This window comes from Pagrus pagrus (genome assembly GCF_965226575.1).
Source record: "Pagrus pagrus genome assembly, chromosome: 3".
Taxonomy (NCBI): Eukaryota; Metazoa; Chordata; class Actinopteri; order Spariformes; family Sparidae; genus Pagrus; species Pagrus pagrus.
The window spans coordinates 21,282,746-21,295,252 of record NC_140187.1 but is presented as its reverse complement, the minus strand read 5'-3'; the positions used below and the strand labels follow the sequence as shown (position 1 = coordinate 21,295,252).

At 39.8% G+C, this 12,507-nt stretch overlaps 1 protein-coding gene across 1 annotated transcript in view; it reads left to right on the top strand.

Annotated features, from left to right (window-relative positions):
- The window catches only part of mapkapk2a (MAPK activated protein kinase 2a), a 29,248-nt gene extending 17,711 nt beyond the window's left edge, over positions 1-11,537 (top strand). The window contains exons 2-10 of the mRNA XM_084348760.1: positions 576-715; positions 6,926-6,990; positions 7,218-7,297; positions 7,440-7,566; positions 7,671-7,746; positions 7,842-7,966; positions 8,624-8,709; positions 8,830-8,910; positions 9,681-11,537. Coding sequence (XP_084204886.1) covers positions 576-715; positions 6,926-6,990; positions 7,218-7,297; positions 7,440-7,566; positions 7,671-7,746; positions 7,842-7,966; positions 8,624-8,709; positions 8,830-8,910; positions 9,681-9,830 — 930 coding nt within the window. The 3' untranslated portion in view covers positions 9,831-11,537. The remainder of the gene's footprint in view (positions 1-575; positions 716-6,925; positions 6,991-7,217; positions 7,298-7,439; positions 7,567-7,670; positions 7,747-7,841; positions 7,967-8,623; positions 8,710-8,829; positions 8,911-9,680) is intronic.
- The last annotated feature ends 970 nt before the right edge of the window (positions 11,538-12,507 follow it).

Below are 12,507 nucleotides of genomic sequence, written 5' to 3'. Positions count from 1 at the left end.
AATCTAATTACACCTTGCCATAAGGCCTGAGTCATGCCAGGTACCATAAGGCCAGGGATCCTGAGTGTCCTTGAGCAGCATGCTGAATTTGTAAGTGTTTGAGAAACACTTCTCCTGCAGATAAGTGTTCAAACACTTACACTGACACTCTAGTTTGACTTCCTGGTGTAAGGCGGTGAGTCAGAGTAACATTTTGTTGTCATGGATTAATAATTTAGCAGCAATGAGTAGCTAAACTGTTTTCTTATGACACAAAATCATCGAAATTGCAGGTGCTTTTGTTGAATGGTGCAATAACCAAGTGACACAGAGAGGGTGCTACATTCACACAAAACTGGAGTGTAAAAACTTAACATGTTTTCAACCAGCTGATGGCAGCACTGCACCTTTGCCTTATGTGTTAACTACTGATGTGAATAAGTAGTGGTATCCAGTTGGTCTGTAATAGGTTTCATGTCACTTGTTCACCTTAATAATGTTAACCTGTACTATCTTTTATGATGGAACAGCTGATGATGATGTTAACCATGATTGTTAATCAGCCTCACCCTCCTTGTCCCTGTCCTTCCTTCCAGATGCTGCAGGATTGTACCAAGGCCCGTAGAGAAGTGGAGCTCCACTGGAGGGCGTCACCTTGTTCCAACATTGTGCGCATCATTGATGTGTATGAGAACCTCTATCAGGGCAGGAAGTGTCTGCTTATTGTCATGGAGTGGTGAGTGAACACACACACACACACACACACACACACACACACACACACACACACACACACACACACACACACTCCTTTCCAAAACAAATTAACTTGTGTACAGATGTGTGTCTCTCCAGACACACACAAACACACACACTTACACACGTACACACATCACAAATAATGATGAATAATATTAGCATAAATGAATGCAGCTGATTATTCTCTTGCTGGTTTTGGGGCATTTCACTGGAATTAAGAGCAGATGTAGTTTGTTTGGTCACAGTTGGAAATGCTCTTGTGGATGTGGAAGTTCAGCCTCGTAACAGTAGTGAGCAATTAGTTGGACAGGGGCTTAAAAGGAATGTGCTACTTTTGTCCACACGCCACAGTCTGGATGTTGAAGTTGTAAGTTATTGACCCCAGCTGGCATTTTCTTGCTCGCTCATGACTGAAAAGCACCAAGTGTCGGATTTCTTGTGTTGTAATTACGTCCAATTCATATGCAGAGTGCCCCTTTCCAGCTGGCATACTGATCTATGGTGGAGGCTTGTGGATTTTGCTTCCCTTTTTAATTCCAAAGTTCACTGTTGGAGCATCTGATAACCGCAGAACCCATTCAGTGTGGTTTTTTATGATTTTCATGTTAAAGGTGCCTAGTTGTCTGTTTTTAAGTATACAAAATGTTAAACAACATTTTAATTGCTATATTTTTGACATGTGAAGGGCTGTTAAGGATGTCCTAGACATATTTTTTGGCTTAAAACCCACAACACAACTGTTTCAAAAAGTAAAATCCTTTACATATATCAGTGTTACTGTGCTGGCTTACAAGTGAGATACCACAGCTGTTACGGCTTTACTTAAACCCTCAACCTGGGTTAGTCTATATGGTTTGAATTGACCGTGTTGTTCCAAAAAGTGCAGGGACTTGCATAGAGCTAAAACCATTATTTAGATTCAAATATTTAAATCAGTACATTTTCGTTTTACAAAACTCTACATTGAATCAAATATTTTGGTAATTAGTGTGCAGTTCCCAGACTTGGGAAGGCACGTGCGAGAAAGCCTCTCTTATCCTGAGCAAAGGTTAAATGATGAGTATCCTGCCTTCTCAATAGTTCTATACACATTTCAGCCATGTTGATTATTGTAAGAGAAAATGACCCATTTCTTCTAAATGAGTCCTTTCCTTGCTGCTATATTTCCGTTTAGCTGCATCAACTTCACACACGTGCAGGCATTAAGGGTTTGTGGTTACCTTTTACATTGCAGAGGTAGTTGACCTATCTGCCTCCACACTCCTGCAGAAATGCTGCAGCTGATGAGTAATTTCCTTGAGAAAACTCAGCATGAAATGCCAATAAAGAAACAAGTAGTTCTGTTGAAACTAAAACATTTCGTAGAACTTTGCATGAGGAAACACAGCAAATTTGAGATTTAACTATTCAAGCTCCTTTCCTTTTGACACTGCATAAATCGAGACCAGTGATGACCTATATTCTGCTGTTCAAGTATTCTCCCACATTGTGTAAAGGGTCACCATGTCATTATGTCAAGACACCTTTGTAATTTAGGAAATTCAGTAATATGATAGGGCAGCTGCTGGACTATGAATTTCTTTGAGAAGGACTCGGTTCAGATTTTCCGCGACAGTCCGAAAGATGTCACTTGATGCATGTTCTCTAGTGCTTCATCTTAGTGCCTCTCTCTGCTCTACTAATGAGAGCAACAGTAGTTACATTTCACAAATTAGATTGAACAACAGTTGGTTTCGAAATACAAAAACACCTCGTGTATTGTTTTTTTTTCTAAGCGGTCCAGTGAGCACATTACATCCTTCCTCCCCATGAGTCGTTTCCGCACTGTACTTGAGATGTGAAAGACAGGGTGTTACAGAGTTTCTGCTGTGATGGTGTTAGATGAGCACTCTTAGCACTTCCATTAAGTATCTATTCTGCTGCGAATGCACACTCAACCTCAAGGCATTTTCAGAAACAAAGAGGGCGAGGGTGGGGTCAAGAGACCTCAAGTTCCTCTCTACCTTCAACCACTGAAGAAAAACTGTGGGACCAGTGTGAGGAAGTGTGTGCACAACTGAGGGTTTTCTCACTGCTGGCGGTTTCTCACACGTGATCATCATAAAATCAAAAGATATGGCTCGAAGTGCTGTCCGTTGTCAGCAGAATTCAACATGTGAGTGAGTGATCTAGAGAAGTTGAAGTGTGCTGTGGTTTAGCAGGGCCGTCCCGTGCCTCTGAGTCGGCGGGTCCTTAACGTTCGTATGCCTGAAGAATCGGTCTGTGCTTTCATGCGCACACACGCACGCACAAAATTGGCATTGATGATTGAAACTCACAGTCATACTGAGCAAACGGATTAAATGAAACTTAAGAAGTGCATCGAGTATGAATTTTCTCATACTCAGTTGAACTCTGTTACTCCACTGAACAACCATTAGTTTTTTGTTTGACTTTGAATTTTTTCTGTAACTCGTTGTTTATGTGCTATGTTAGTAAATATCTGGCTACAAATAAACGCTTTTAGTGGATCGAGGGAATACTGGATATTAATCCTAGAATTACAATAATGAGCCATTCTGTCTTCTCTTAACTGTAACTAAAGGTTGTGTGCTCTTAATTTGCTATATACTGGTTTGTTTACATCTTAAAACATGGCATTCAAAAAATGCAACTTGTGCATTTTTTGAGGTCAAAATTGAAAAATTAACTAGACACCATCTTGCGATGTGATCACATCAAGGATGTTGCATTAAGATCTTGACATGGCTATGAAGGCAAAGCCCCATTCATTCCTATGAAAGCTGCTCAGTGGCATTTTAAGCCAAAATGGCTCGACTTCTCAGCTTTAAAATGACCTAGATCTTCCACATTGTGGGGTCCGTAGAGCATGAGCACTAGAGACTTCCGCCGACAAAGCCAGCTAACCTCTGGTTTAGTGCCCTGCTAGAAATAAAATGATTTGATCTTGTGACTCTTCTAGACTTTGCAAATTTCATTGGACCGAGCGGCTTCCTATACGATAGTCAAACGAGTCATTTCATGGAGGTTTTGACACAACTTTACAGACCCTTCTTTCACAATGTAAGCTTATGGCAAAAAGTATTTTTTGGGCCCCAGTGCATCACGTGACCTTTACGCGGTTTGGCCACTATGAAAGTTGGCTTCAAAACCTGGCGCGCCCCCTGAAAGCTTGGATCACATCAACTGCAATGACCTTTTAAGATAGGTACGTTCTGACCCATGATAACTCAGTATTCATTTTTACATTAGCTCATGAGGCCACAATCATCCTCAAACCTGGCCTTCATTTCACTCTCAACTACACACCTATAAAGTTTCACAACTGTATCTTACATGGTTGTGATACTGTCGTCCTTACAAGAAAGAAAGAAAGAAAGAACATAAACAAACACTTGCACTCAAAACTTTTTCTGTGGTTGCCCTTTCTCCCAAAGGTGCCTCTGTGTTTCCCACACATAGACTTTACTCTGGCAGGTCGATCATGAATGGCCACCCAAGAATATTTTAGCATTTTTTACTTTAATTTATTTATCTGTTCAAGAGAACAAAGCCTTCCCCAGTCAGTAAACTAGTGGACAATCCACCTTTGCTCTACCCTTCGTGTCTACGCACATTAGCACATGCTCTGCAAAGAAACACAGAGAGAGTTGTTCTCTGTTGTAACATCGCTCCTGTAAACACAATGATTGTGATGTGACCTCTCCTATTTAATGTAGGACTACTTATGCCGTTGCAGCTTGTAAGCGTGCCCGGTTGTTGCGATGTCTTTCGCTAACACATTGGGTTCAGAAGTTTCGATAGGCTGCATAATTAATGACAAGGTTTCTCCACTTGCGTCTCATCTGCTGTTGTGAAAACGAAAACATGTATGGAAAAATAAAAAATGCGAGGTGTGTTTTTTCAGTGACTTTGTACAGCATACTGCTGAAGAAGAAAGTCAGCAGAGTGGACATACAGAGAGAGAGAAACAGAAAGGTGAAGCAAGCTAGTGACTGTGCATTAAAGCGGACAAATAAAGCAACACCATGTCGGCAAACTTTGAAAGCGAATCTGAAATGGTTGGTTTATTTTTTAGTCTTATTCTCAGGCCAACAAATACCCACGCTTTGCTTTTAAACATATTCAGAATTGTACTCTTCACATTCTCTCATGTCCAAAACATATTTACTTTAATTAACGCTGATGTGTCTCTCCACACACACAAAAACACGCCCACAAACCATCAGTTGCATCACACATCAAATTTTCAGTACTGTTGGAAAAACTGAGTAGCAGTGCGAATTACCAAGCTTTAGTCATCAAAATACAGACGACATAATGTGTCATGCGCCTGGTGAAAGCGTGAACTTGTGTGCAGCAGGTTGATTGTAGTGCAGTCTTTACTGAACTGTACTAGCATACTGATGCTGATTAATCACCACTAAGAACCCCCTTTAAAAAAGGTGTGACTTTGTTCTGTGTAGCTTTTTAAAATGGCAAGCAGATTGCTGACCTGGCCTGTGACATAGTCGTGTTAGTGGGCCAAAGGTATGAACCAGTCATTCAATTGGTTTCGCACAGCTATCACCTGTGTTGGTCAACCAAAAGAAAACATACGGCTTACCAGCAACCAGTCATAGAGAGATAAAAGTGTGCATCCTCCTTGCATTGAATCAACTGGCAGGGCGGATGTGTTTCATACAGCTGCTGCACAATTAGGCAAGATCTTACATCATGGCATACAGTTATTTTTGCTTAGTACGTCATGTTGCCTTCGCATTTGATCTTACAGTAGTTCCGGTGGTTACAGTATAGTGATATTTATGTTGCACCCAGAGCCTTTTTCCGCTAATTTTAGTTCTCACACTCAGAAGAAGGGGAAAAATTGACTTCAGTCACATTATTTCTGTCTTCTTTCCTGCAATTGACCATGAGTGTGTCTGGCTGACCGGGTCACTGTAGCCCAACCACACATGACAGCGCCTCATATAGCCCAGACATGAGTCAGTGGCATGTTAATGCAAATGTGTGTTTGTTGGTTGTTTCTGATCCTCGATTGGCCTGTTGAGACTAGGCGACATGGCCTTTAAATAATATCAGATTTTTTATCCTCAAAAGCACTTCATAAATGGTAGGTCTAGAAACAGCCTCAAATGTTAACAGAATGAGTGAACACAAAGTTATTAACCTGTAGCTTATTTACACCTGAGGGTGAGGAGGGGTCGGATAAAGTGAGCAAAAACGGATGATTTAATATTATTTGGCTCTCTAGTCTACTCAACGTGCCACCGTATCAAAGTTTGTAAATGCTGTGCTTGTTAAGTTGTTGAGAGCAATTTGGCTTCATATTATTATGTCCATTTATCAGCAATACTTTTAACCGATGCCAATATATAACTGTTAATATCAATTTACTATTATCAGGTTGATGGGTCAATATGTAATGTGATCTGTTACACCCCTGGTCTAGGGGAAACAGAGACATAACATGAAGTGCTTCTCCCCCATTCTTCCCACTCCCAAGAAGGCCAGTGTCACAGGTCATTTATGTTTAAGATAGCATTTTTATTCTGCTTCAGAGGGAGACAAAAGCCAACACAACAAACAAAAGAGTCTATCTCCCTACCTTCCTAACACAAATCAAAAATAGTAACAAAAAGACAAATTCTTACCTAACTCCTAAAGAAGGAGAAAAAGGGTTAAATAAAAGGCTTCTCCCTCCTACTCGGCTACCACACACAGTTCTCTATGTACAACATTTTCAACAGTCAGATGATTGACTTATACTGGATCTCACAAAAAACTAACAGGCAAGCTAGACACCAGTCCAAGTTGGATGTGGGCGAATAGGTGGAGAGAGGGAAGACTGCAGTCAGCCGGTGCTTCAAAAAGGCTCCTCTCCTGTCTCTGACCAATCCTGGGTCGGCAATCAGCCAGATCTAGCCAATCAGCAGGTCCAACCTGCTATCAATCACACACAAACACCCACCCACACACACACACACACACACACACTCAGAGGAGACTGCTCACACCTTAGGAGGAGGAGGGACATATCAGTATACACAGTATACACAAAATAATGACCCAGGGTCATAACAGATCGTGCATCACTAGAAAAGAATCAAGGTTGAGGTTAGTAATGAGAACATCCGAAGTTGATCTGCCTACAAAAAACAGTTCCTAAAATGTTATTTTTTTGCAGCATGGACGGTGGTGAGCTTTTTAGTCGAATCCAGGACAGAGGAGACCAGGCCTTCACAGAGAGAGGTAATAAGCTTTTGTTGACTTCCTTTCTTAGTCTTGCTACTGCTGCACTGTATTACACCATTACATAACACTGGTTCGGATATACCACTGCATCCACATACAAATCCAGGCACCTGTTGAATACCGTATAAAGCAGCAGACACCCTAAGATCCACATCAAGCAACCCCTATAAGTGATTTTTGTACATTTGCTGCTCCTGACACAGCCCTATATGTCTTTACTTTAGAGGCATCTGACATCATGAAGAGCATAGGAGAGGCCATCCAGTTCCTGCATGCGATCAACATTGCACACAGAGACGTCAAGGTTTGTGCAATAACTTCCTATGATGACACATTTTCTTGCTCTTTCTTGTGAAATTTCAGCACTCTGCTAGAAGGGTTTAAAGGATGATAAATAACGCCTTGCTGTAATTTCTTGTGGTTCTCCTCCCATTTCCTCCCTGCAGCCAGAGAATTTACTTTATTCCACGAAGAGGTCCAGTGCCCTGCTTAAACTCACAGACTTTGGCTTTGCCAAGGAGACCACTTCACATAACTCTTTAGCTACTCCCTGCTATACACCCTACTATGTTGGTAAGGATCTGTACTCTCTCATTTTCTACACTTGTTTCGTATTGATAAACACACATGACGCATTTCTCTACTATCTCTTCTGACCCTCACTTTTCTGTCTGCAGCTCCAGAGGTTCTGGGCCCAGAGAAATATGACAAGTCATGTGACATGTGGTCGTTGGGTGTCATTATGTATATCCTGTAAGCCTGTTTTTTCTAGTATTTCTAAAGCCTTTATCACATAAGATTATTTTTTGGTTGCTGTAACTAATGTTGCCTTTTTTAACCTTCAACAGGTTGTGTGGGTACCCTCCTTTTTATTCTAACCATGGTCTAGCCATCTCTCCGGGGATGAAGAAGAGGATCAGGATGGGCCAGTATGAGTTTCCCAACCCTGAATGGTCTGATGTATCAGAGGAAGGTCAGTAAAAAGAGTAAACTTGGACAATTGTGTGAGATTCAAAACCCAAGTTATGTGAAGGATTATATAATTTATAGAGAAATGTATTACTCTTTAAGAGTAATACATACAAAATTCAAACGTCAGTTATCTGCTTGACAAACCAAGGAGCACCTGCTTCATATCATGTCAGCATAGTTTCACAGTTTCTCTCATGCACGCTTCATAAAACATCTGCTCAAACGTGTCAAACAAGCTTTTTTGTCTTATCAAGAAATTGAAACTGATGCAGGTGTTTCACCTCCTATTTGATACCAGCAGTCAGATTCACTACAATTGAAAGTGATGATGTATTTCCTGAGTAATATAAAGGTTTAAGAGAGAAAAGAGAAGCTAACATGACGACTGATAGCTAACCAATATCTAACTGTAACAGAAGGGTGTGGAAGCATTGGTTGTACTCTGCGTGACACACTTCCTTATACTTACACACACTTTATATGCCTCATGATATGCCAGTCAATCTAAATATAACAAAAGTATATTAAATAAATCTGGCACCATCACTCAGGACCAACCTGTGTTTTCTTAGTGTGTGATTTTAAATTTAAGTTTAGCGGCTGTAATAGTTGAGCCTTTTTTTCTTTTTAATGATTTAAATAATAATTGTTTTTGCAGCTAAACAACTGATTAGGACCCTCCTTAAGACCGAGCCGACACAAAGGATGACCATCACAGAGTTCATGAATCATCCATGGATCAATGTAAGCACAGTCAGGCATATTTCTAGCTCACTTTCTCGCCATCTTTCAACTCAGTTGTTTTAGCTGACAATCCTTCTATTGGAGTAAGATGTTGATGTGTATCTGCGTGTCTCCCTGAAGCAATCGATGGAGGTTCCCCAGACCCCACTTCACACCAGCCGGGTGCTAAAGGAAGAGAAGGATGCATGGGAGGATGTCAAGGTTAGACGCCTGGTTCACTTTGCATCAGTTTTGCTCGCCTGAAAATATTGGAAAAGACCGCTGTGCCTGTATCATGGCTACATTAATTGTTAGTTCTCACCTTTCACTTATCATGCTTTAATCCTTGATGCTTGATTGATAAATGAATCCAGCCAATTATATCAGAAAAAATACCTTTCATTAACTTCAGAAATCACATTACATATGCCATGCTGGTTAGTGACTACATTTACTGATTTGTTATTTACTCTTAAAAGGATAAGGTTGGTGTTAATTTATCTTTTCTGTCATCAACAATTTCCCTGTAGAAATATCTGAGGTTTTGCTTATGCCATAGAACTTCTTAATTGAAATTAACCTGATTAGCTTCCCTTTGGACAGAAGTTACAATCTGGCACCTGCTTTGCTTGCCGAGCAAACGTTCATGATGTTTTTGGCTGTCATGATCATTTTATGCAGCTCTAGAGCAAAAAATATATGGTCTAACATGAGCTGAAGAGTTGGTGATGATAGTTCTTCACTCAGGTGCCATTAAACCATAGCAGAGGATGGGGAGCACTAGTCAAACTTCAAATGGTGGAACATTATAGTAGTGACGTAAACATGACATTTCTATGTTCTGTTCTTTTTTATCCAGCTGTTTTTATACAGATGAATGGAAGCGATTATGTGAAATGATCATGGTTAGCTCAAATAACTGTGCCAGGCCTAATTACGTCTATATAAAAACAGCAAACTCTAATGAGCTTCTTTTTGTCATTTGTTTTTAGGAGGAAATGACCAGTGCCTTGGCAACAATGAGGGTTGACTATGAGCAAATCAAGATCAAGACCATTGAGGACTCGTCCAATCCACTGCTAACGAAACGGAGGAAGAAAGCCAATAACACCATGGACGACCCGCAGTCTGCTGCCCACTGAAAGATGCACGTATGCATGCACATACAAACACAGGTTGTAAAAAGGAAGCAATAATTTGTCGACACGAGTCGCATTGCATGGATTTTCTCAGTGTTTTATTTTTCATGGCAAATTCTAATGTTTTGTAGAAGTGTTTGTTTTTATTACTCTACCATTTTAACAAGCACACCACTCTGTTCTGACAGAGAGGGTGTTTATCTGTGTTTTTACACCAGTGAAGAGATTATGAATTCTAGAAAAGGAGAGGAGAGGGAATCGGTGAGATCTCCCTCCTCTCCTTTCCCAAATATCAGGTTGTGTATTCAGAGGGGTTCAAACGGTGGGATAGGACATGAAGCCTTAGCATTAGCAGTAGTTCTGTTTCACCCCACAGCCCTGTTCTAGCTCTAGCCCCAAACCTGTGAATGTTAAATCAAATGGCTAAATCCCAAAAATAAAAGCAAGGGAAGGTTTCTATTAACGTTAATGCAAAGTAAGCAGATGTATTTTGAACTGACGAGTGGAATGTAAGGACTCTGTCCCTGCCTGTTGGAAGTAGCTGGAGATAGTCGCTCATTTCTGGGACATGACCTGGGAGTGTCTGTCAGCTCAGTTTGTCTTTGTGAATGTCGAACAGAGGCCTATGCACTCACAAGGGCCGTGTGCCATTCTGACAGAGCACCTCACTCTTGGCCCCTCTCTCCTACCTTTGATCTACGCTTGTGTTTCAGGTATGTAGGTTTAGGGCAGAGACGGATGCCATGCAACATAAAACTGGCTCCACCTTTCTCCTGCATGTAGCTAATAGGAGAGTAGGAGCCAACGGATACTGTATTTTTTCATGGATTTTATGAACATGTTAGCATAGGCCTTACTGAGTGTTGCTAAAGCAGCCAATTACTTTTAACCCCTACCTACCATTCTGTTCAGGCTTTTACCAATGTTATGCTTCAGAATTTATAACATTGCCAGATTATATTTCAGGTTAATGCTATGCAGATGTGTTTGTCAGCATGAAGTACCGCTAGGACCTTTTAGTGTTGATTTCTGTTTGCAAGTGTGTTGGGAGAGATGTTGAGCAACTATAGGGATCGTTTGTGTGTGTTTTTGTGTAAGCAGTAACACCCTCTAAGGAATGCATGGTTTGGACAGACTGGTTGAGCTCTGGAGGTCTTTCTGAAACGATCACTTTGCATCACTGTTGGTTGCACCAGCTTACTGTAACTGTCAGGAGGCTTATTGGGCCTGATCTGGTGAATTGCCAGTATTCTCCAACACTTGTCCTCCACACTTCCTGGAGGATTGATAAGAAGTAGAAAGTACTTAAGAGCTGCTCCTGGTCCCGGAGCAGAATCTGACATACCACCAGCAAGCTGTCATCACATTTATACAGAGTGTGATGGTTGGTTCCTCTTCAATGTTCTGTTTATGCAACAGGACACTTCCCAGCTCACTTGGGATTATGGGAAATGATTGTGTTAATTTTGTTGTCAATTTGGTCCACTTCACTTTGTAAAATCACATCCACATTACCCATCACATGGCACCTATAAATCTCTCACTGTAAAAATGTTCATTGAATGTTTGTGACAATGTTTTTTTTTCTTTTTGTCCCTCTTGACACTTTTTGTAGTGGAAGCACAGATGTGTATGTCTTTTTTTTCTTGTCATTGAGTCTGTTCAGCTCCACCCGCCGTACTTTTGTCTGCTTCAGCTTTGGATTAAAAAACACATAAAAAAAAAAAGCTCTCTTGTCCATTTTTTTTTAATACTAAAAAACTTTTAACAGTATAGGAAAAACAGACAATAAAAGATGTTTGTAATAAGCATTAGATTGTGTTTAGCATTAGTTAGTAGGTGACAAGGCCTTTATACGTCGATATAAGATGCTCATTAATATATTGTAATATGACCTTAGTTTTAATAATAGCATCATAAACATATTTATTGTTGGATTATACAAGACATTTGTAAGCAATTGCAAGAAACCTGATATAATGTTATAAATGTTTCTTTTAATTGTTTTCTTTGTTCAGGTACTGTTCTCGCTTTATATCCAGTACCTGCCAAAATCATAGTTAACTGTTATTAGGTGCTTGTTTAACTGCTAATGCATAATGATGTAAGTATCAATCTTAATAAATAATTAAAAGAAAGCTTAGTAAAGGTTTAACAGTAATAGGTAAGCTAGTTAAACTCAAATTTTGTTTATAATAGTATTATGAACAATTATAAGAAACTTGTAACACCTTTATTAAAGTTCTTGAACAGTACACATAAACTGAAACTTATTAAGTGCTTATAAATCATAATCTAACAATAAATGTATTTATGATGCTATTTTTAAGCCAGTTTTATCCACACATATTTTTAATAAGCAACTATTAAGGACTTTATAAGGCCTTTATTACCTGTTCACTAATTCTCATTACTGGGGTGTTGATCTAAAGCTCTCAAAGTATTTTAGTGGATTATATTTAAAAAGAAACAAAGTCCAGGACTTCAGTAGCACTTGGTACTATCATGTAAACAATGTGATGAATGTGATTTTCTATCAAATGGGCTCAAAGATTTCAGAAACTCTTATTATAGAATTTTGTTTAACTTTAAGCATTTGGTAGAGCTGTCTCATTGACCTATATTCTTTAAATAGTTAAAACCAAGACAATTCAGCATTTCTACTGTATAAGGAAAGCAA